Source organism: Melanotaenia boesemani, chromosome 1, assembly GCF_017639745.1.
Source record: "Melanotaenia boesemani isolate fMelBoe1 chromosome 1, fMelBoe1.pri, whole genome shotgun sequence".
In the NCBI taxonomy this organism is placed as follows: Eukaryota; Metazoa; Chordata; class Actinopteri; order Atheriniformes; family Melanotaeniidae; genus Melanotaenia; species Melanotaenia boesemani.
In genome coordinates this window covers 35,355,566-35,380,264 of record NC_055682.1, presented here as the reverse complement: position 1 = coordinate 35,380,264, position 24,699 = coordinate 35,355,566, and the positions used below count along the sequence as shown (strand labels likewise).

Below are 24,699 nucleotides of genomic sequence, written 5' to 3'. Positions count from 1 at the left end.
AAGCAAACTGCTCCAGTTGTCTCAGGTTTGAAGGGTGCCTTTTCCAGACAGCATGTTTCAGCTCCTCCCAAAGATGCTCAATACGATTTAGGTCAGGGCTCATAGAAGGCCACTGTAGAATAGTCCAATGTTTCGTTCTTAGCCATTCTTGGGTGATTTTAGCTGTGTTTTGGGTCATTGTCCTGTTGCAAGACCCATAACCTGCGACTGAGACCAAGCTTTCTGACACTGGCCAGCACATTTCTCTCTAGAATCTCTTGATAGTCTTGAGATTTCATTGTACCGCCACAGATTCAAGACACCCTGTACCAGATGCAGCAAAGCAGCCCCAGAACATAACAGAGCCTCCTCCATGTTTCAAAGTAGGGACGGTGTTCTTTTCTTCATATGCTTCATTTTTCCATCTGTAAACATAGAGCTGATGAGCCTTGGCAAAAGGTTCCATTTTTGTCTCATGTGTCCATAGGACATTCTCCCAGAAGCTTTGTGGCTTGTCAACATGTAGTTTGGCTTTTTTATGATTTGTTTTCAACAATGGTGTCCTCCTTGGTCGTCTCCCATTAAGTCCACTTTGGCTCAAACGACGACGGATGGTGCGATCTGACACTGATGTTCCTTGAGCTTGAAGTTGACCTTTATTCTCTTTAAAAGTTTTTCTGGGCTCTTTTGTTACCGTTCGTATTATCCGTCTGTTTGATTTGTCATCAGTTTTCCTCCTGCAGCCACGTCCAGGGAGGTTGGCTACAGTCCCATGGATCTTAAATTTCTGAATAATATGTGCAACTGTAGTCACAGGAACATCAAACTGCTTGGAGATGGTCTTATAGCCTTTACCTTTAACATGCTTATCTATAATTTTCTTTCTAATCTCCTGAGACAACTCTTTCCTTTGCTTCCTCTGGTCCATATTGAGTGTGGTACACACCATGTCACCAAACAGCACAGTGACTACCTGTAGTCCTAAATATAGGCCCATTGACTGGTTACAAGATCGTAGACACCTGTAATGCTAATTAGTGGACACACCTTGGATTAACACGTCCCTTTGGTCACATTATTTTCAGTCTTTTGTAGGGGTACCATCATTTTTGTCCAGGCCTGTTTCATGAGTTTATTTTTTTAAATAATTCTGTTGAAACATGGTTGAAAAGCAATGCCTGACTTTCATTGGTTAAATTTCATAGAATTTTTATTTATTATTACTTTTGTGAGAGTCAAGTTATTTCTGTGACCATTGTGATATTTTCTTTCATTAACCGAAGGGTACCAACAATTTTGTCCATGACTGTACATGTTCAGACCAACCAACTTTCTAGCCAATAACAAATCAACCTCAATCTATAAATGATTCACTGACTTTCTGCTGTCTGATGTATTCATTTTTGTTACTGGGGTCCATATTCCTCAAGTATTTCAGTATCTTCCACATTGTCCTTCCACTTGGTGAACGGTCTCGTTCTTCTTCTTCTTTTCATGGTATCAGTGGATTCTATTGCCACCTTTGGATAGGTTATTATACCAGGTAACTTCCACCTGTAGCCTGTAGCCTGTAGGACTTCAAGGTATCTGTAGCTGTCCTGAACATCTGCTGTTACCGTCTGGTAGTTCAGCCCCTTGAGTGGTGATCATCTTGCCTTTCTTTGATAACATTATATCATATTTATCTAGTTTGGTTGACATTTCAATATACTTGTTGTCTGCCTTGATGAAGTGGACCAATGAGTCGAGGCCTGCTCACACCTTGATGTGGGAAACTGTGTATAGAGTGGCAGCTTTCAAGTGCCAAAGCACAAATATCTCACATAACCCACAATACAAACATAATCATAAAAGCAGAGCAGTATCTATACTTCCCGAGAGTCCCCAGCAAGAGGAACTTACCACAACACCTGCTGCTATCCTTTCATCACTGCTCTGTTGAGTGTCCTGACTTATGCTATTCTTGTGGGATACAGCAGCAGCACTACAGGAGACAAGAAGGCCCTTCAGAGAGTGATCAAAATGGTACAAAGAATAATAAACACACATCTACCTGCCCTTGAGGGCATTTTCACCTCTGCTGCCTGCAGAAAACAAAAACTATATTATACTTCTCCCAGACAGGCCTTAATTTATGATTTTATTCTATTTTTATTACTATTCAAGAGCTCTGCTTTATTACTTGTAGGCCTTGCAGTTTTTTCCCCGTGTTACAATAACAATAAAGGAATCTTTGTCTTTGATTTATCTTTATTCCTGTAGAGATCGATATTTGCTCCACGTTGAAACCAGTACCTGCGGCCACCTTTGTGATTCTCTATCTCATGTGGACGTCATGCAATGCCCCCGCCGCAAGGAGGCAGCAACGGTCACAGAGACGCTCTTAACTTTCCGGAAACTGAAGAACAAGGCGAGCAAAACGTTTTCCACCGGCTTCTTCTCTTTGTCCATCCTCCTCCCAGCTGAAGCAACATCTACAGTAACACCATGGCCAATGTTGCCGATACAAAACTATACGACATTCTTGGGGTGTCTCCGTCCGCATCTGAAAACGAACTGAAGAAGGTAATTAAATGGAGAAGAAACAGAATAAAATGACAAATTACACCGCGTTTGAATGGGAGTGTTACAAAATGTACGAAATTGCTTCGACCAGGAAATGCATTGCTAAGCGGAGATGGCTAATGTTATCCACAAATTAGGCTAGCTAAATAAACTAACATGTTAAATGGCTCGTATGTTCACGTAATGTTTCGGTTGTGGTCATTGACCATATATATGTTGTTTTTTTTTTATCTAAATCGGATAATATGTCAAACTTTTTTTTAGTTATAAACTTATGGGGAGTAGCTTAAAAGGCCGTCAAAGCCTAGCTTAGCATTAGCTTATAGGGAAACTAGCCACTGACCTCTCGTTAGCTTTAGCTCAGATGCTTTTCTCGCTATAAGCTAGCAAAGCATCTCAAAGGTTATACGAACATGGCTTTATTAGTAGTTTTTAGCCTCCAAAGCAGACAGCTAGCAACATTCCTCTGACATGTGGTCTGAAGTCCGCGGCTCGTGAAATAATTAATTCGACTTCTGTTTCATAACCATATATCTTTAGCATTTCATGGGTTGACAGATATCTTATCGAGATGTTAACGCTCGGTGTTAGTTTTGTTTGTGGTACTTGAGTGAGAAATATTTTCTTCATCCCCTTTGGTGTGAAGTAATACGTATTGTTGAGCTTTCAATCGCGCAATTAAAATGGTATGAATCGCATGAATTAGATTACCTCATTGCGAGCTACTTAGTCTAAGTGTGACGATGTCAGTTTTCGGTGTGGAATAAATTACTCTAATGCTGCCACGTTATGGTTAAATATAAGTGGATGTGGTGTCCAACAATATATATTGTTTTTTTTCTTTTCTTTTTAAGAGCTTAGTCATTACATGAAAGTGGAAGCAAGCTATGCTAATTAGCATAGGCTTTTTTATGCTAACGTTAGCAATGAAATTGTCAGACATTTTGAGCAGTCCGATTTTTTATAATAAAACCTGAGTAAACTATCCACTGTATAATGAACTTACAACTGATAAGTAGTGTTTGCTAAATGAGGGGATTATTAAAGCGTCGGCCGACGAGGAAGCATTTTTACTAGGTTATCTAAGGCATGTGTTGTGTTTTGCCGGCTGTAAGACTTCGATAGGGAGGCACGTGTGGTTGCGTAAACAGCAGGTAAGCTTCCCCCATGTTATGTGAGCAACGTCGTTTCCAGTAACCAGCGCGTGGAGGAAAGAAAATAACTAGTTATGACTAGTTAATAAAGCTTTGTCTTTTTGTATTTCTAGGCTTACCGGAAACTGGCTAAAGAATATCATCCAGACAAGAATCCAAATGCTGGGGACAAGGTAAGAACTTAATGACAATCCCCTCTGGTTTACATTAAGCTGGTTTAAGGTTAAGTTACTGCTTGTGCAAACTTACAAAGGTCAAATTTTTTTGGAAGTGAGAGGAGAAGCACTCTTTTATAGATATTGTGAATTATCTTTCAAAATTGGTTGAAGGAGGAAAAAAATAAATCTGATAACTAACAGCCCTTTGTTATTCTATTCTACAGTCATTTAGCAGATACTTTTATCCAAAGCGACTTATATTTGAGAGTAAGAACAACACAAGCAAGAATTCAAACAAGATGGGAAATCCTAATTAAGTGATAATCAGACTGCTGTGAGTCCAGTTGGACCCAGGTGCTGCCATGTAGTGCTAGAGGCTGTGCATATATATATATATATATAATTTTTTTTTCCATTTTATGTTTTCGTCATTTATTTATTTTTGTAGTTTTTTGTAAGTCATTTTGTTTACATACAAGATCGCAATTTCATCAAACAATATCATCTTGGGCATAAGTGCACGCAGTTTATTCAGTACTTGGTTGAGCCAAAGAGCTGAAAAATCTTTCTAAGTCATTCTGTTGAGTAGAAGAATTAAGCTCTTCTACTAAAGTTAAGAGTTAAGTTATTCATTTGTGAACGGTGCTCTTATCTTTTTAGGTCATTGTGTTCTACAAAAAATGTCTGTGTGTTGTCATCGAAGCAAAGCCTTAAATAAAAAAAAAAATGGGAGGAAAATTTAGGAAGATTTTGCACCTTCCTTTGGCCAGGTTTGCTTTCACTGCACATTACTGAGGCGGACCAAACTGCCTGGACAACGACACACAGTGACCACTTCTTGCCAGGGGCGATATTCTACATTTTGCACATTGTGAATACATATTTGTATAGATAGACAAATGTACAGTAATGGTTTTATTTATTTTTCACTTGCCACTGCAGGTGCATTGTACATGGTACCTGAGTGATATGACCTGGAAGTTTCTAGGAAGTTGCACTTAGTGAAAGAGTGGTGAGATACTCATTGCGACACGGCCATCTTTTTCTAAATTTCTAGGGATTTTTGAAGTCATCTTAGAAAAGAGTTCAGGGTTGAAGATAGTGATTCTCTTTATTATGCGACCGTAGCTTTGGTTTTCAATTTTACCACAACATGAAGAGACCCAGCAAGAGGCTGTTTTGCTTTTTTCATCCAGGTTTATCAAACAAAAGCCCAAAGATATCAACATAAAGAAAACTGCTGCTTCACTTTTAAGAGCAAAGAATCCTGACATTAGTAACACAAAGTGACCTCAGGCTTTAGCAAAGCAGTCATTTGATAGAAATGGCCAATGAATCATTTAGCCCTTCTGGGAAAAGTGAGCAGAGACAAAATGATTGAAGATAAAATTAGCCTTACTTAGCTGACAGCAACACGTTGACCTGAAGCAAACAATGATTTTTCTAAAACCCATTTTGAACAGATATTGAAACCTGGGACGTGTGTGTTTTGCTTTTTTAAAGGCTGCAGCACAAATAGTTCTTCTGATAATCTTCCAGCTGCACCCCTGGAACGCTGATAAATACAAGAGGATAAGATTTCTGCACACTTTGATGTAAAAGCAGAGACAGAATCACGGTTATTTACAAACTGTCCAGTTTTCATCTGCAGAACTAAAAAAGGAAAAAGCTAACCAGTGATAAAGTGACAGAGAAACTCACTGTGGAAAAAAAACAAACACTGCTGTATAACTGCTCGTACACAGACCTCCATAAACTCTAAATATTTTTATTAATCATCTGCTAATGTAGCATTTTCTCTTTACTGATGAGACACAGGCAAGGGTGGACATGTCCTCAGCCATGCCCCTGCACTGCGATGTGCCACGTTGATACAGTAGCAACAGGAAAATGATCTTCAGACAAGTAAGGCTGCAAAGGCAGCGTTAAAAGAGCTGAAACATTTTAGTTTAGGGCAAACAGTCTGTGACACATAAGTTACAGTGTGTTAAAGTTTTGATCTCATTACTGTTTTTATGGCTTTTTTATATTTTTTTGGGTTGTTAGGATGAAAACAGCAGAGGATTTAAAGGCCCCAGTTTGTTTTTCCTTAGTCAGCAGAGAAGTGACAACACTGAGCACTGCAACATCCCAAATCTCTCATTTTATGCTGCCTTGCTTCTCTCTAATCCATTAGATACCAAAACCTATTTGAAATGCGTGCCAGTGTACAGATAATGCATCTAAATGGTATATGAAATGTGATACTGACTGGGCTTTATTCATTTATATATGTACTTTCGTACTTCTCAAAAAATGTTCAAAACGCTTCACAATACATTTCTTTGTTGGCTTTTAGATTTATATATTTATATTTCCTGGCTTTCGTGGGATGTTGTGGCAAACAAATCTCACCAGATCGTCAGTATATTTGACAGACTTAGAAAGCTGGATCTTTTTCCTCCATATCAAACATCAAAATATCTTTTTGGCAAGTGTTGAGTTGAAACTTGAAGCTGCACTCGTGTACCTCATTTCATCATTAGCTGCGAAGTTTAAACTGCTCAGAGAGTTGTATCCAATGCTTAATTTCTATTTCTCTTTCCTCAAAATACAGTTCAAAGAAATCAGCTTTGCCTACGAGGTCCTAACAAACCCAGAAAAGAAGGACCTTTATGATCGTTATGGGGAACAAGGCTTGCGGGAAGGAGGCGGTGGAGGGATGGACGACATCTTCTCCCACATTTTTGGTGGCGGACTCTTTGGCTTCATGGGTGGACAAGGAAGTCGCTCCAGGAATGGAGGTCGAAGGAGAGGGGAGGACATGGTTCATCCACTCAAGTAAGACCAAGCTAATAAAGTCAGCCACAGCTTCAGAGTTACTCATGTCCTTTATGTTCATTCTAGCTCATCTGGCCTGTGTCACTAAACAATTAGTTAATATCTCACTTTTTCCTGTAGGGTGTCATTGGAGGACCTTTACAACGGAAAAACAACTAAACTACAGCTTAGCAAGAATGTACTGTGTAGTACTTGTAATGGGTAAGTTGTATTAGTGAGTGTAGTGTTGTTCACGCACTCTGCTGGATTAGTGGGTGTTTAACCTCTTCATCTTTTTTATAAACACCCTCATCTCTGCATCTGTGTAAATACAGGCAGGGAGGCAAGTCGGGTGCTGTTCAGAAATGTACAGTGTGTAGAGGGCGTGGCATGCGCATCATGATCAGACAGCTGGCCCCAGGGATGGTCCAACAGATGCAGTCTGTGTGTACTGACTGTAATGGAGAAGGTGACTTATTTATTTCATGTTTGTTTGTGTATATAACATGAATCATTGCCTCATGCTATCTCTTTTTTTTTTTTTTGTTGCTAAAAGTTATTTTTCAACACCAGCGTCTTACACATGACCAAACGTTTCTGCTGTGTTTGCTTTTGGCTTGATCTCATGTCATTTTGTTTTTATTTTGCTCTTTCACCCATTGCAGGTGAGGTTATCAGTGAGAAGGACCGTTGTAAAAAGTGCGAGGGCAAGAAGGTTGTGAAGGAGGTGAAGATTTTGGAGGTACATGTGGACAAAGGCATGAAGCACGGTCAGAAAATCACTTTTGGAGGAGAAGCTGACCAGGCACCTGGCGTCGAGCCTGGCGACATAGTTCTCGTTCTGCAGGAAAAAGAGCATGAGGTAGGTGGAGGAGTCCCTCCAATACTGCAGTCACATTCATCTAATCCTGTCTCTGGAACGTCTGAACATTGTGTTATGAGGAATTTTTTTTCTTTGTGCTTATATAATATTTTTATGCATCTGTTACTTGTGCATGTGTTTTATAGATTTTAGCCTCATCATGTGAGCCAGATCCGTTGTGCAAATTGCAACACATTAAGAGTGAATGCAGCTCAACATATATGCTTCCCCAGCTGAGACCATAAACTGTCTTTTATCTGCTTAACAGGCCTTTGTTTACTTACCTCTCAGTACATGTTATTGATAAGCATTTGAATAAATGAATGGGCTCAACAAAGAGGGGAAAATGCAGAATTTTCCGACTTTGTGCTGTTACTGTGTAGCTACTGTCAAAGCATTTGTCATGCTGTATACTTTGTGAAATAGAAGACTTTAGATATTTATAGAAAGCTCACATGTGCCACATTTGTCCTTGTTCGGGTAAACTAGTATAGATCAGTGTTTCAATAATAGATCAATAAGTGTAATAAGGAGAGTAGCTCTCCCTCACAGTTTAAAAAAAGTCCTGGAGGAACCCTGGTGTTAACATACTGGACACATTCAGCCTCTTATTCCGTGTGCGACTGGGAAGTTGAATAGCTTGCCTTTCCAGATTAAATGTTTGCTCCTGGTCTTTGATTTTGTTAGATAAATTTCTAATTAAATTCAACTTATAGTCTGAAAAATACGAGGGGGGAAAGAAGGGACCTCCTCTGACTTTAGCTTCATGATATTGATGGTTGGTCTTGATATTGCTTGGTTTTGTGTTCTGGCTCTTATAGTGAGGCTGTCAATTTTAGTGAAGCCCAGGAGGTAATGTACGCTTGTGTACCGTGTTGTAATGTCAGAGAAAGGAGACTAAAGGTTAATGGTGACATCTCCCCTCACCCCACCACCACCAAAAGAAAGTTTTTGCCTTACAGACATCTCTACTGCCATGATTAATCGGCAAGAGAATGAAGTCTGTTGTAAATGAGTTCAGTGAAACAGACTTGATGAGAAAATGAGTGTGACCTCTTCAGGAGCTTATAAGAAGTGTGTGACTGGTGAATGATTATCTCCTGATATATTTGATGTCACCTCTGAGAGAGTTTCATAGATGAGCACTGTCCTCAGATTAATTATATGTCAGGAAACTTTGTTTTTTTAATCCTTGAAATATTCTTCTTTAAAAAAAACTGTTGTATGTTTATTTAATTGTTTATGAAAATTAATAACAGGTCCTCTAGCCTTTTATCTGCTGAATGGAGGGTAATTCTGTGTGTACTGGTGGGTGAAGGATTGAATGTAGTTTAATTATTGTCAAAGTCTCAAAGTTCATTTATTGTCAAAAAACAAAAGATCAAAATGTCTCTCAGGCCCAGTGTTGAAAGAAATGTAATAAATACAGTATAAAACAGACAAATAACCTAAAAGCCAGTAATAAAACGTGAATAATAAATGAAATCTATACAGTTAAAGTCCAGAGGACAGGTTAGAGCAGAGAGCCTCACTGCCTCCGGAGGGTGAACGGTTCATGAGTTGGCTAGGTGTGGTCCATCGTAATGTTTGATATTCAGATTTTTGTTTTTTTTTTGACACCATTTAACTTTATTTACTTTGCACAACCAAACAATAAATCTTATACACCAACAAGCCTCCATGTTACCGGTTTAGTCCAACATCTTTGCCATAACAGACTGAATTGTGTATTATAAACTAAACGTTGTCCAGGTGTAAAAGAAAATCAGATTCTTCACTGACAATTTATTTTATAAATAAGTATTTCTAATCTTTTCTCTCACTTTGTAGACATTCAGGCGAGAAGGCAACGACATTTCCATGAACCATAAGATCGGGCTAGTGGAAGCGCTGTGCGGCTTCCAGTTTATGCTGAAGCATTTAGATGGAAGGCAAATCGTCGTCAAGTACCCTGCTGGGAAAGTCATTGAACCAGGTTTGTGGTTTTTTCCTCTGTATTTCTAACAATATTTGACGAGTCAGTTTGCTTAAAATGTACTGAGAGAAGAACGTTTTCTGTTTTTATTACAGGCAGTTGGCACTTAGCGTTTATAAAAGTTATACAAATATTTTCCTGCACCTGTATCTTCTCCAGGTTCGGTCAGGGTGGTGCGGGGAGAGGGAATGCCGCAGTACCGAAACCCTTTTGAGAAGGGAGATCTGTTCATCAAGTTTGATGTCCAGTTTCCAGACAACAACTGGATCAGTCCTGAGAAACTTACGGTATGACACACAACATGTTCATTTTTTATTTACGGATTTAGTCTCTGTTGAAAATACAGCTTTGTATTTCTCTCCCAGAGGATGCTCCTGGCTTCCTGCCACCCCCTCTACACTCAGCTGGCGAGTTTGTACATGTAAAATGTTCTTGTGTCAGCTTAAAGAGTCTGAAATTTCTATTAGCTACTGAGTATAAAATCTATTAGCAATCAAGTGGCCCTGAGTTATATCCAATCAAGTAAAAACAAAGCAGGAGATTAACTTGAATACTTATGGTTTAGGGCACATTCCTACCAGGATACTCGACTCTGCGTGAATGGCGGCTCTGTTCCTTTGGGAGCTGAAGAACCCTGAGTTTAATTTAACGCTGCTCTTTGTCAAGCAAACTGAACCTTTTGAATAATGTTTTCCCATCCTTGCCAGAAGTAGCCCTGCATCAAGAATTACTCAAAGATTAGACAAGAAGAACAATAAAGAAGAAAACTGGTTCATCTATTGATTGACGTGAACGGCTTCAGTTTCCAGCCCATCGGAGCAAAACACGGAGCTGCATCAGATCCTGGTGGTCTTGGTTAAACATAATTCTGTCAGAACTTTTACCGTGGACCTTTGCTGCAGACTATTGGCCCACACACACACACACACACGCACGCTGCGGTTGTTTACCCACAATGCCATGTGTTGAATGTGACTGTGCATCTTCACTGGTCTCACGATTTGATTACGATTATGTTGTCATTGATTTGATTCAATGATACATCACTGTGTGTTTTCTTCATTACTGCACATTGCTACTTCAATGAATACAAGCAGATAATTATAAACTCCATTAATTTATAATCATTTCAGAAATCCGTTTTAATCTCCTGATATTGACAAACATAAACATGTAAACAATTTTATTTTCAGCTTCATTATTAAAGTTTAATAATGATAATAAAGTAATTATAATAATTATAATAACAATCATTTAACTTTATTGTTCCATTGCCAGAAAATCTAGAACCTTTAGCATAGTGATGTCCTGGTTAATCAGCCCTCTAATGGCGAGATTTCGTGCAGTGAAGCCGTGTGTTTTGTCCCTTCAGTCTTTCTGTAGTCAGTTTAGCAGATTATGGAAGTTAAGATGTTTTTCATGTTCTCCTTCATGGCCAGCAAACATTTGCCTGGAAGTGTTCTCGTCTATTTGTAGTTGAGCACAGACAATATTGTTGAGGTAAACATTTGTTGATGGAAAAAGTTGTTTTAATTCCTTTAGTCCGTTCATGCATGCAAACCACTAGCTTGCCAATGGTATCGTCCAGAGATGTTAGCCTCACACCGCTCACCCAAGCAACGGCATCGTATAGATTACATTATTACAATCTGTTATGGTTGTTGCTGCATCAGTGCAGAATAATCCACATCTCAGTGCAGCGCAGAAAAGTGTTAAACATTTTCTTTTTAGTCAGCTTATTGCATTTGGTTCGCTTGAAGCAAACCAGGACCTACGTTTGTAGCAGAGCACAGTTTTGCTTCTTTGATCCGCATTCACACCTTCCCCAAACAAACTGGACAAGCTAGGATTGGAATCAGAAGCTGCTGTGAATGCGGCTTTAGACTACATCACAATTTGTTATGTTATTTCCCTTTTTAGGATTTTCGATGCAGGACTGTCAGGCTGGTTTTTCCTGTGACCTGTACATTTAACACCTCTGTTCTAATGACACAGATTAGGTCTTCGCTGGAGCAATGTGCTGTTGTCTTTATTTAATTCTACTCTTGGATTAGACGTAGTCTGGCTTTAAATTTGTTATTTTTCAAAATATTTCCTGAGTAACAGCAGCTCATCACTCAGCACAGTAGTACACAGTTAAAAACAAAAACAAAACGGTGTGTTTGTGTTAAAGCGGCATTTAAATGAATGTTTTCTCTGTAGGAGCTGGAGGACATGTTGCCCTCCCGGTCAGAGCCACCCATCATCAGCGGGGACACGGAGGAAGTCGACCTGCAGGATTACGACGTCAGCCAAAGCTCAACATCGGGCGGCCGCAGAGAGGCCTACAACGACAGCTCAGACGAAGAGAGCGGCCACCACGGGCCGGGAGTGCAGTGTGCCCACCAGTAATCTTATATTCTCTAACACATTTATGTATACATGCATATGACCACATGGGGACAAAACATAAAGGCTGCAGAGAAAACGAGGAGTTTGTTCAGACTGAGAAGAAACCAGTAGCTCCACAGACACAGATCCAGTACGTCATATTGACTCATGCACCTCAAATTGATTATTAACTTAAGTGCTTGAATCATGTAGATCTTTGTCTGAGGAACTCACACTGGGGCAGCCAGACTTATTACACTGCACCTAAATTACATTTAGACACCCAAGACTTCAGGTAGCTGTCATAGTTAAGATTTATTAAAACAAATTGTTGCCCCAGTGGAGACCACGCTATGCAGGACCATGACCTCCTCCAACTCCAGCCTCTTCTTGCTGTCACCCCTGTCTATTATGTCCAGTCCTCTGAAATGGGAGCTTCAGATCTGATGGAGAAAGGAATATTTGCTGAGTGTGCGACTTGCATTTTGTTTCCATAGTATTTACATTAATTTAAATAAAACTAACTAGTGTCCATACAGAGGCAAAGAAGCTGAACAATGTGACATAATGGGTTCTTCAGCTTGTTCTTTCATGGACTCATCCACTCAGCACCATTTGTAGAGTTTCTGATTTTTACACCTTTATTTTTCTTTACAGAATTTTACTTTTTTTCCTTTACATTTTAATTGAAGAACATTGGTTGTGTATTTCATTGAAGTGGTTGTTGATAAGGTTCATCAGCCGCTATATTCTGAGCTGTGATTTTTAAAAAAGAGAAAACTGTTAGTGAAATAAGGAAAAAAAAAAAGCAAACTTATATAGTCTGTATCTGTGCTGAGACCATGTGCATGTAAAAAGCTTTGGTTCCTGCACTTACCAAACATAAAATAAAGCCGCACTCTTCTTAAGAAATGTCTATGAAGTTGTTGAATAAATTGTTGAAATATCAAGCTGTGTGTGTGTGTGGTGCCTTGCTTTTTATTCAAGCAAGCAAATTTATTTGTTCAGAAGGTAACCCAGCACTATACTTCTATAATTCTGGTCCAACAAAGAAGAAAAAAAATCCAGATGGTGTAAGAAACTGATGCATAAACTAACTCCTCAGTAGGATCATTTTGAAGAGACCTTGAAGGCTTCTATGTTGGAGAGATTGTAAATTGCTACCATTACCAGAAGACACTCACTAGAGAACCACTTTATATCTGTGTTCAGTGAGGCTTTTTCTAGTAACTGGAAGACGGAAAAATACAGGTTATTCCTGCCAACAGCCGTCACACTCCGCAATACAATCCAGAAGAAAACTTAAAATATCCTTTCCCCTCAGGATTTTTCATAGAATTATCATTAATTTATACTCAACATCAGTCATCTTGAACTCTACTAGTTCTGAATGTAACACTTTGAATCCATTCCTTATTCTGATTAAGCTTTTAATTCAACTCATTTACTAATAGCATAGTGGGGACAAGACGCGGACAGGTATTGGTATAAAGAGGTGGATCTCCCTACTCTGGCCCTTAAGAGCCAGGGTCCTGCAGATTTTAGATGTTTTGCCTCTGCAACACATCAGATTCAGTTTACTTATTAAGAGGCTTGTGCAGAACATAACATAGAACCACTTTCTGTTGAATCAGGTGTATTGCAGCAGGTAAACTTTTAAAACCTGCAGTAAAGTCGGCCTAGAGGTCCAGAGTTGATCCGTTTTTTTATGTAAAGTACTTAAAGAAGTACCTTCCCGCTTGTAGGAGTGAAAAAGGCAAACTCCCCAAACGGCCTGTGTAACTCCTTTAAAATGCACAAATCAACGTGTGGAGAATGTGTTTAGGAATCATCCCCGAAAGCCTGTTTATGAACATTATTTTCGATTGTCAGTCGTCATCGGCGCTGTGGCTTAGTTGGTTAAAGCGCCTGTCTAGTAAACAGGAGATCCTGGGTTCGAATCCCAGCAGTGCCTTTTAGGCAGTCACCATTATCTTTCCTTCATGGTAATTCGGAAAATTAGACGTGTTTTTTAATGAAAAATAAAACTAAAGCTCCCCTAGTTCTATTCTTGGCTTGTTTATAAATGTAGAAAGTTTATGTGTACAAACCATAAATAGTATGGCACAAACTGTATGTACTTTGTCAGTGATTTGCAGTACAAGCTTCTGACCACATGGAGGCGACAGCGAAACGAAATCAGGGTTTGAGGAAGAAATTTAATAAAACAAAGAAAAGAAAAATAATAATAAAAAATAGCATTGCTTGAAAAAACTTTAGGGTTATGACTAACCTTTCCTTTCCCAAAGATAGACTGGTAGAAACAAAGGAAAACATTTTTTATTTGTTTTTTGTTTTTCGGGTGTGTAAATAAGAACACAACGACCTACTAATAAACCGGAAAATTGTTCCCCCAAAACAAATCGTAAAAATAAAACACTGACTGTTTTCAAAAGAACACAAAACGAAGACGAAAGCATATATATATATATATATATATATTCTCCCAGTTGTCCTCTGTTTTTTAATTTGTTTTTTTTATAATTATACTAAGCTATTAAAATTTTAAATAAATTGCTTTATTTAAAAAAAAAAACTTGCAACCTTACAAAAAACATAAAAAACTGGAGGTTGAAACGCTTCTAAAGATATTATTATTATTATTATTATTATTATTTTCGCCATCCTCCGATAGCAGTTTTTTTTTTTTTTTTTTTTTTTTTTAGTCTAGGCTATTTTAGAAATATCCATTCTATATATATATATATATAACCATGATAAATACAAAAGAAACTTAAAAAAAATAAGTCCTTTATTTTGAAGAGTAAAGCGGAAGTACGGTGTTGTGCTGTAAACAACTTGACCCTGTCGTCCTGGCTGGTTTTGCAAAAGACAATGCATTAACGCTCGGTGTGTCGGCGCTGACAACAGACCCTGGATCTTTGCTGGATCACACACACATGTCGACCAAACAGTGGAAATCATATGCTAGATAAGAGCGGAGGCCCCCCCGGCGGACCATGGGGCTGACGGAGCTGACGGAGCTGCCGGTGCTGCTGCTTCTCGGGCTGCTCTGGTTCCGCTGCGCTCCGCTGTGTGCAGGTGAGGAACAACAACGCATCTTCACAGTGGCTCTGTTTGAGAGATGGTCTCTGTTTATACCCAGTTTGTCGTTCATCCTGACTCGCACATGATGGCATTCAGGTAAATTCTAATTAACCGCAAATATAGCTTGCGCAGATTTTGCGGTTCTTGGGATTGTCTTTCCCGTTTCACAATACTAGAGGTATTTCAATGTATAGATGTTCCGCTATCACATCACTGACTGCCTCAGCTTCTCCAAAACATGCTGCTGACTGCAAGTGATTTGATTGGTGACGATTTAAATTTCAATATTGTGATCAGATAAAACGAGAATCAATCATTCTGAGACCTGCGGCTGCATTGATCTGTAGTGGGTAAATGATCAGGGTTAGTGTGGAAACATGGATGCTATTTCACAAATGTGATGCTGCTATCAGCATTACATCACTGTCTTTCTGCAGCCAGTCAGTCCCTCTCTTCCTCCCTCCTCCTCCCCCTCACCTTGTTCTGTTATTATGCACTGCACCTTATTGACATGAACACAAAGGAGAAGTAACACACTGAGTTTAGAGGTGTGTGTATGTGTCCATGTTTAGCCAGCTTTGTTCTTAAAGGAAAATCTGAGTCTCATACACACATGCTGCATTGTTGCTCATTTTCTGGCTAAGGGTGCTGATGTTATTTTTATAGTGACATCACTAGCCCATCTCTATATTTCAGCACCTTCAGAGAATCGGAGAATTACCTTTTAGTCTTAGAGAGAGAAATGAAAAATTGAAGTGCTAAATGCTGCTGCACGGTTTTAATCCACCTGTTTTATTAGGTCACTTCATACCTTAGCTATGAAATGTTGCACTTATTACTCCACTGCAATGATCTGACTAGGGCTACTAATCTTTTAGGTAAATATCTGATGAAGTGGAAGAAAAAGGCGGATGAAAACCTCAAACGGCACAAAACAGAAGAAGTGAATGCGTGCTAAGCTAGACATGCCTGACTTGTCGATATCCATCACTGAGCTTTTAATGACCCACTCAGCTTCACTCTGCTGCTGACTTCACTGATACATCAAGAGAGCCTGAATCACCCACGCACACTTCTTCACAGACTGCTGAGTGTGTGCATGTGTGATCACTGTTGAATGACTTGATGCTCTGCCTGTTGTTAGACAGCTTCTTCAAGCAGTAACAAGATGATTTAAGACTGCATTTACTGTATTAGTTGCTCCATGTTCTTGTTTTTAACATGCAAATGAAATAAAATCCATCCCACCTTTCTCTCATTGTGAAAACTTCAAGATCATAAAAGCAATTGGATTTAGTGGCTGCTTCTGAGCAGAGGCCTGCCTTTTACTCCTGGAGCTCCTCTTGGCCACTTCCCGCTGTGCTGTTCCCTGGAGCGATGGCGTGATGGCAGCAGGAGACATTGTTGCCTTGGCTGCCAGTTTAACTGCTGTTGCTTTTGTTTTACCCTCCATGTGGCCACGTCTCTGGGCTTATTTGTCATTTATGTCGTCTTGGCACAGTTGTTGGGCTTTTTGTTGTGTTTGCAAATACATAATCAGATTTGTGGTGTCAGTGTTTCCAGCTCCGACGCCTCCATGTCTTCTGTCTTTCAGCAGGCTGCAGTGAGCAGGTGGAGGTCCATGCGGAGCGGAGGGGTGTGATCTACAGCCCCTCCTGGCCTTTAAACTACGCACCTGGGGTCAACTGCAGCTGGCGCATTCAAGGAAGTCAAGGAGAGGTTATCACCATCAGGTAGAATCAGCTCACACATGCACCACAGCCTGGGCCAGCCTGAGCCTTTTTGAGGGCTTGAGTTACAATTTTTAATATGCAGTGTTAAGTATGAGTGTGGCATAGTGGCAAAGTAAGAGACAACATCAGCAATCAGGACAAGCAACAATCATCAGAGGTTCTTAACCTTTTTGACCTCAGGGCCCAACTTTCCTTTACAAAGTGGTTCAAATATTAACACTTTGTTAGTTTCATTTATCTCAATCTTGGTTTAATTAGTATTCAATAACTAAATCTACTTGCAGTTTTACTAGTGAAAACCTTGTTAAATAAATGACATGATACAATGAGACCGTCACAAAGACATTTATTTGTCACGTGTACGTGACCCTGGACAGACGACAAGATGATGAACAGGCTAAAAATTCATGGAATAAAATCAGGCTGCAAAAAGAGCTCATTTAAAAGCTCAAATCAGGCTTATTATCACAAAAACAACTAATTATTAGATTTTACCATAGAAACAAAAGGAGGGACAAAAAATGATGAGAAAAATTAAAAACTTTGATCAATAACATGGTGCTGATAAAATGAATATATTCATAATAATAAAAGGTCCACATTAAATTCAGTGTATTTATTTAAATAATTAAAATTCAGTTAAGATTTGCCAGTCAGTGACATGATGGGCCTTATGCTGCATCTGTAGCTCGTTTTCTTTTTCATTTTTCACATTTTCTTTCACAACAAATGTCCAGCGGACTGGTTGGGAAAGAACTGGAAAGAGGTCCAGTAGCACTGACAACTGGCTGTCCTAGTGAGGATCTGCCTTCTTCTTCAATAACAGCTGAGATCCAGAATAAATGTTTCTTCTTCACTGGGAGGAACTGGTTTCCTTTTTTTTTTAAATTGTGGGCTCGCCCTCACTATCAACACCTTGAATCCCACACAGAGCTTTTAAGCTTTTACCTCCAATAATGTCAAGCACTATATCAGTGTAATCACCTCTCTTGAAGGGCTTGTTGCCTGTTTTTTTTGCTTCAGCGTGGTCTTTTGTCGCCTTGGCGTTCAGATTCTTCCATCTAAATTTCGCCATTGTCCTCTTCTGGCCAGACCCAGTGACTTTCACATTCTGTGTGATTTCATCCCAAATGTCGTTTTTCATTTTCAGCCAGTTTTACACCCTTGGAAGAACTGAAAGATCCAACTATTGCAGCATAGTTGCACCTAACGCCATCTAAGAGTGCGTGGGTTTCTGCAACTGTTAAATTAGTTCCTTTTGAGTCCATGGTTTGACCTTTTTGATGGGTTGATAACAGAATTTATAGGCCTTGACCAGGATTGATTTAACTGAACACAAGCTGAAGCACATCAGCTAAGTGTGTGTGTGACAAAACAAGCAACACAGCCTTTTTATTCAGCCTTTCTCAGAGGACTTACAAAGAGGCACTGACTTGGCAGGTATTGTCCATCACTATCACCACTGTGGAAGAAGACACTGCCACAGGGTATGTGTTGAGCGTACAAAACCACTGAAGCAAAGCCGCACTGAGGAACTATATGCGAGGAGAGGCGGGCTACACCCTGGACAGGTCGCCAGTCTATCCACAGGACCTAATTACTTATCTTTATTTTTTCTTGACATTTCTAGCACACTTGAGAGGCCCCATGGTGGACCCAAGCAGCAGTTTAGGTCACATTTAACTTGAGCTGGCTCTGACTACAGCTGTGTTACATTTCCGTGAGGTTGTCATCTAATACAGTCAATCCTGCGCTCTAGTTTCCGTAACTTTGATGTGGCCGAGTCATGGAGATGCGTCGGAGACTGGCTCCTGCTGACACCTACATGGAGCGGGGAATCCAGGCTGTGTGGCCCTTTTCTGCCTCCTCCCTTCATCTCCACCAGGGGGCGTGTTTGGATCCACTTCCACTCTCAAGCTAACAGCTCTGGGCAGGCCCAGGGCTTTCGACTCTCCTACATTAGAGGTATGCAGGTTGAAAGTGTTGCTAAGATCTGACACAGTAAAATATAATGTAATATTTATATAGTGTTGTTTTTATCCCTAATGGACCTCCTCTGCAGGCCATCTTGGTCAGAGCAGCTGTCAGTCAGACGAGTTCCTGTGCGGGAATGGGAAGTGTCTTCCTCGCTCCTGGAAGTGCAATGGTCAGGATGAATGCGGTGATGCTACAGATGAACGAGGCTGCTCCCCTCCTCCCACTGACTTCCAGCCTGGCCTCTGCCCCATCGGGACCATGCCGTGCACAGAGGCCCAGACCACCCGCTGTCTCCCTGCTGCCCTGCGCTGCAACAGAGCCAGAGACTGCCCCGACGGAGCAGACGAGCTGGGCTGCCCCGACACCACCTGTGGCAAGCATCTGGGGAACTTTTACGGCTCCTTTGCCTCTCCAGATTTTTTCCACCCTAACCGGAGCGTTGTTTCCGAGCTGAAGTGCTTCTGGTTGCTGGACACTCAGGACCCCAAGCCCATCGTGCTGCAGCTGGACCTGCAGCTGGGGCCCGGAGACTCTCTGCATGTCTATGATGGCCTGCTGCAGCGGGCCGAGCATCTCCTGCAGGTTTTGTCGCACCATAACAACAGGCGCCCGGCGCTGCTGGAGTCAAGCCGAGGTCAGATGAGCGTATTGTACGTGGCGCAGCCTCACAGCCCTGGACATGGCTTCAATGCCACATATCAGGTCATTTTACAACTTAAAGCATAGTTAGGCATCTTTCTAAAGCAGTCTTTGGGAACCCTGGTCTTAGTAGGCTTTTAATGTTTCCTTGCTTCAGCACACCTGATTCGAATCAAATGCATCCAACAGCCAACTAGCACAGTGACTCATTAATTTGAATAAGGTGTGTTGGAGCAGGGAAACATAAAAAACTTGTAGTATTGCAGCCCTCGAGGTCTAAGGTTCCCCACCACTGATCTAAAGGAATTAAAACTTTTATGAACAGTCTGGTTCGTAGAAACCATGATCTATTCCTCCTCCCTCTCAGGTCAAAGGTTACTGTTTTCCTGGCGAGCGTCCCTGCGGCAGTGATCAGGGCTGCTACTCTGAACGCCAGCGCTGCGATGGCTACTGGCACTGTCCGTCCGGTCGCGACGAGGAGGCATGCACGATGTGCCCGGAGGGGGAGTTCCCGTGTGAAGGTGGTACTGGAGCGTGTTACCCAGCGTCTGAGCGTTGCAACAATCAGAAGAAGTGCCCAGATGGGTCGGACGAGAAGAACTGTTACGACTGCCAGCCTGGAAATTTCCACTGTGGGACTAACCTGTGCATCTTTGAGACGTGGCGCTGCGACGGCCAGGAGGACTGCCTGGATGGGAGCGATGAGAGAGACTGCCTGGCTGCGGTGCCGAGGAAGGTGATCACGGCCGCCCTGATCGGTAGTCTGGTCTGCAGTCTCCTGCTGGTTATTGCTCTGGGCTGTGCCCTCAAACTCCACTCCCTCAGGAACAGAGAGTACAGGTGACCTCCTCCTTATCAATCTTTCTACTTTAATAATGTCAGCCACTAGTATTTGTGACTATTAAAAGTTTTAAGTTTAACAGAAAATACTTATGTCATTGCCTTAATAATTTCCATTCTCTACTTGCAGAGCATTTGAGACTCAGATGACTCGCATGGAGGCAGAGTTTGTTCAGAGAGAAGCTCCTCCTTCATACGGTCAGTTAATCGCCCAGGGTCTCATTCCTCCAGTGGAGGATTTCCCAGTATACAACCCCACCCAGGTAACACATTTCAGCACAGAGATGTACAGAAATGATACACAAGTGTTGAGCCACCCCTCATTTCTTTATATTTTGTTCCAAGCATCTTTTAAAGTGGTCCTGACCAATAACTTTTCAAGCTTTCTTTGGACATTGACTGATTTTTCTCTTATTTTCATTGCAGTCAGAGGAATCTCTCTCTCAGGCTCTTAACACTGACCTAAAAGATAACATAACACACTATGGTCCTGTTTCCACGAGAATGTTTCCATGCAAAACGCAAATATGTTTCCTTTGTGGAAAAAAAGCACACAACAGCAGAGTGAAACTATGTCCAAACGCAGAGGACCAGAAACGATGTAGTGCGCAATCCAGGCCTCTAGTGGGAAGTAAAACTTTGCAACGACACACCCAGGTGTGCATTGCATCCTCATAAAACCGCAAAACACAACACAACACAACACAACAGAAGTGTTACATGTTAGCCGCTAGCTGTCTGGCAGGGTCTGAGTGCGCAAGTGCAAGATGACGTAAAAGACGTCATCCTCAAAAGATTCCTCTTCCAGTTTACAATGATGGGATTTGCTTTGCGTTCCGAGAACATTTCACTCTGGAGGCCGTTGTCAAATCTTTGCAGTTTTCTCCACCCAAAACTCTGTTACCGTGGAAACAAGAAGCCAGAATGGAACAAAACGTTTTCATTTTACTGTCTCAGCGTTGTGGTGTACGACTATGACAGACCTAAAATAATATTTTTGTCCCAACAAGGTCCCTTTTTTTAAAGAGCAAAAAGTTCTTATTTATTTATTCATCAAATAAACGCAAGAGGACATTATTGGAGGAAGAGAAGAAAAGAGGGAGAAAAGGACAGGAAAACAAGACAAGAGTCACTGGACTTATGTTTACTGGCTGGAGAGCTCAGCGTGTAGGGAGGATGCAAGATGGGTGCATCATTAGTGATTCTTGAAGAAAAACAACAAATCCAGCAAAAACCTGATGCAGGAACTGAGAGATTAATCTATCCTTTCAGCTGACCCATCTACTGTTCCCTGAAATGATCTTTGTAGAAGGGTGGCTGTCAAGAAGCCGTTCTTAATTAGGGGAAACAGGAAGAAAAGGCTGAGCTATGCCACATGACACACAAACTGGACTGAAAATCAGTGGCTTCAAGTCTCACAGAGCGATGAATCCCCCTCAGAGCCCAGACCTCAACACTACTGAAGCAGTGTGGGATCATCTGGACAAAGAACAGAACAAAGGGAAGAAAATATCCAAAGAAGAGCTTTGGAAAGTCATTTGAGAAACCTGGAGAGCTATTTCTACCTAAAGAAATGACAAGAAAGCTCGTTAAAGAGGCTCAGACTGTGTGTCATCTTGACCTTATTTGTGTCATCATTTTTACTACGGTGTCTCTGAATGGACAAAAAACTGTGCAGCGAGAACCCTCTGAGCTTGGGTGATAGAGCACCGTTTGAGATAACTAACGCTTTAAAAGGACCATAGAAGTCAATACACATGAGGGGCGGGAATCTTCAGGCACATCATGATTTAATCTGATTACGATTCAGATGGCTGTGATGTAATAATGAAACGATTATTGATGCATCTTTTTTTCCCCGTGTGACTACCTGACTACTACTACTTTCTGAGTGGAAACGTAACATGGTCTTTCATGTTTGTTGTGACAAACAACAAAGAAGAAACTCCTTCATCTGTTGGTTAATCCAGGACAACTCCTTTTTCCACCACACAACAGCAAAACATGGAGCTGCATTACCTCCTAGCAACCCTGGGTTGATCATATTTCTACCAGAACATTTACTGTGTTCTTCCACGTCTGAACACGAACCATTTCTCCCGGCCAGAGCTGCCTACAGTCTGACACGCATTGGTTTTGGTTGTGTTTACCCACAATGCCCTACGTTAATCCCACGTATTGTAGTTTTCTTCCTGTATTTGGTTCACTTGAAGTGAACTGAGAGGTGTTTGTAGGTTGACCAGAGTTCCAAATACAAACACCTCCCCAAACAGAACAGACTTTCCATGCAAACAAAGCCACCCACAGAAGCCGAAGTACTTCCACACACCAGCTTTTAATGTGGAGGATGCTGGTTTGATTTCTCCCTCATCCATTTTGTTTGTTATGTGCTCGCCACAGACAGTCGGGGCGCTGCACTTATGAATTTTCAAGTTCCGCCTTTTGTGTTCCTCAACATTGTTTTAATTTACTGTTAAAGAATTAATTTTTTAAAACATTTGTACCTCGATTTAGAATCATCCACGCCCGCATCGTGATCTAAAAACAAAACTACTTTTCCCCACCTTGTTTACAAGTGTACACAAATTTGAAGTAGTTATTTGTGGTGCAGTCATCGCTGCACCTGAGGCCACTGGATCCACTCGCAGATAAAAACATGTTTGTATCTGGAAGAATTTTGTCCACTGACGGTGAATGTCCATTCACATCTGTACTCGGCATTTGAAGTCATTTTTATGCCTATCTTTACCACTAGATGTCAGTAATTCTTACACACTGTACCTTTTTAATTTATTACAATTGTACAAACTTAGTTTTTTTGTCCTCATAAACAGTTTTTCCATTTATGTTTGCTTATGTTTCAGTGAATCACTGCATTTATTTCTCATATTCCTGGCAGTATTTAAAGAAATGAGGGGTGGTTCAGGTCTTTACCACTGGGATAAACTCTAAAAAGTCTATAGTGAGATTAAAACATAACTGATTGTTTCTTCGTACTACAGGCCTCTGTGTTACAGAACCTTCGGCATGCGATGCGCAGGCAGATCAGGCGCCACTCCACTCGCCGCTCCAACACCTCCTCCTCTCGAAGGCGTCTCGGGCATCTGTGGAATCGTCTGTTCCACAGGGGAAGCCGAGCCAGAGGCCACGCCCCACTGCTGGATCCCCCCGAACCCACACAGGTCACACTGGGGCTTCACAGCTACCAAACTGCGGGGGAGCCGGGACCCCAGGGGAGGGCCATGCCAGAGGTCAGACTTGGGGGTGAAGTTGATGAAGGAGGTTTGTCGAGCTCAGCTGGGGTGGACCTGCAGCCCGAGACACCGGAGAGCCCAGCATCTCCTCTCTCTTTTCACTCAGTTGACAGTCCAGATGAAGAGGAACTGTCACCAGTCAGCAGTGCAAGGACTCCACAATCTGGGCCCCCCACACCTTGCCCGAGTGACTCTTCAGCCCACAACAGACTTCCTCACACCACCCAGTTAGCATCTGTACGCCCCATCCACCGCCGGCCATCTAGAAAATTAGTTTTGGAGCTTGCAGTTAATCTAAAGGGTGTTTCTTTAAGACATTACTCACCCTTAGGGCCTCTGTCCCCTGTCTCACCCCCTGTGTTTCCCAGCAGCTCCCAAACACAATCAGCCCAGCTTCACCTGCAGGGTTCAGAGGCCACATCACCCACTGGGCCCACTGGGTCTTCTGTGAAAGCAGAGGACCGTGACCGCCACTCCACTGTGGATTTGCCAAGCAGGGAAATAAGAAGCAGGGATGAGAGGAAGAGAGAAGGAAAGCGCAGACTTGCCAGGTTCAGCAAAGCTCTCAGTGAGGAGGGAGGAGACTCAGGGAGGGAGGCACCATGCTGAAAAGCTTGGCAGGATATTCCTTTCATTGCTGAGACCGAGCATGGGCTCAGATAAAGTGTCCTTGAATTGTGTCTGCACCACATTCAGATGGGAGGAACTCAACATTGCCCCTTCTTCTGCAGGAGACACAATATCACTAGAATATTACACAATTTAATATTCTGAATACTTAAAATGTGCAGTTGCACAAAATGCAGTCTTTTCCTAAGATGAATAAAACCAGCATTCCTTGTAGTCCTCTTGTAAATCTCTTTTAAAAGCTCACTGAGTAGCTTCATGTTGATTCCTATAGTGAAATACTTAAAGAAAGCCCTTCTTTTTAAGTTTGACTGTTCCAGAAAATCAACTAAATTTAGGCCACAGATACTGAAACAACCAAACAGCTTTTTGTGTCATAACCCAGAGCTATTACATGCCGCTATATACTGTAAGCCGTAAAAGCCTATGGAGGGAACTCTGTTCTTTCCACTCTGATGTATAAGTGGATATTATCAATATTGTATGATGTTTTTTTAGTATGTCTTGGCTGTCTGCCTAAGTTCAGGATGACCGGTGATATTTTACATTTTTAATGCAAAGGCTAAACAAATTTGTTTTCTTTTCATGTTTTAAAACTTTTTGACTCCATTCGGATGTCTAACATTTTAAAAAAAATATTTGGTCACTCCAAATATTTCTTAACAAGTTTCGTGAAGGGG

General features: G+C 41.2%; 2 protein-coding genes and 1 non-coding gene across 4 annotated transcripts; all 3 read left to right on the top strand.

Annotated features, from left to right (window-relative positions):
- The first annotated feature begins 2,393 nt into the window (after positions 1 to 2,393).
- Positions 2,394 to 12,812, top strand: dnaja2a (DnaJ heat shock protein family (Hsp40) member A2a). Its single transcript, XM_041986775.1, has 9 exons — positions 2,394 to 2,544; positions 3,812 to 3,871; positions 6,453 to 6,676; positions 6,797 to 6,877; positions 6,991 to 7,124; positions 7,321 to 7,517; positions 9,348 to 9,492; positions 9,652 to 9,779; positions 11,695 to 12,812. Exons 1-9 carry the CDS (start codon positions 2,467 to 2,469, stop codon positions 11,881 to 11,883), a joined length of 1,236 nt encoding a protein of 411 aa, XP_041842709.1. The 5' UTR covers positions 2,394 to 2,466; the 3' UTR covers positions 11,884 to 12,812.
- A 930-nt stretch (positions 12,813 to 13,742) lies between these two features.
- trnat-agu lies at positions 13,743 to 13,816 on the top strand. The gene has a single exon. It is a non-coding gene; the product is annotated as a tRNA-Thr (tRNA).
- An 886-nt stretch (positions 13,817 to 14,702) lies between these two features.
- Positions 14,703 to 24,624, top strand: lrp3 (low density lipoprotein receptor-related protein 3). Of its 2 annotated transcripts, none has more exons than XM_041993487.1 (7): positions 14,703 to 14,943; positions 16,547 to 16,682; positions 18,442 to 18,647; positions 18,745 to 19,361; positions 19,666 to 20,138; positions 20,269 to 20,401; positions 23,141 to 24,624. In XM_041993487.1, exons 1-7 carry the CDS (start codon positions 14,862 to 14,864, stop codon positions 23,999 to 24,001), a joined length of 2,508 nt encoding a protein of 835 aa, XP_041849421.1. In that variant the 5' UTR covers positions 14,703 to 14,861; the 3' UTR covers positions 24,002 to 24,624. The 2 variants fall into 2 exon arrangements, with proteins under 2 accessions (XP_041849421.1, XP_041849413.1); XM_041993479.1 differs by having other exon boundaries at positions 16,544 to 16,682.
- Positions 24,625 to 24,699: the final 75 nt, after the last annotated feature.

Bases quoted from the DNA above. Each gene is read 5' to 3' on its own strand.
- dnaja2a (XM_041986775.1), top strand. From the start codon at position 2,467: ATGGCCAATGTTGCCGATACAAAACTATACGACATTCTTGGGGTGTCT. The intron at 3,872-6,452 runs GTAAGAACTTAA...CTCAAAATACAG, and splicing joins ATCCAAATGCTGGGGACAAG to TTCAAAGAAATCAGCTTTGC. The intron at 6,677-6,796 runs GTAAGACCAAGC...TTTTTCCTGTAG, and splicing joins GACATGGTTCATCCACTCAA to GGTGTCATTGGAGGACCTTT.
- lrp3 (XM_041993479.1), top strand. From the start codon at position 14,862: ATGGGGCTGACGGAGCTGACGGAGCTGCCGGTGCTGCTGCTTCTCGGG. The intron at 14,944-16,543 runs GTGAGGAACAAC...TCTGTCTTTCAG, and splicing joins CTGCGCTCCGCTGTGTGCAG to CAGGCTGCAGTGAGCAGGTG. The intron at 20,139-20,268 runs GTGACCTCCTCC...CTCTACTTGCAG, and splicing joins CTCAGGAACAGAGAGTACAG to AGCATTTGAGACTCAGATGA.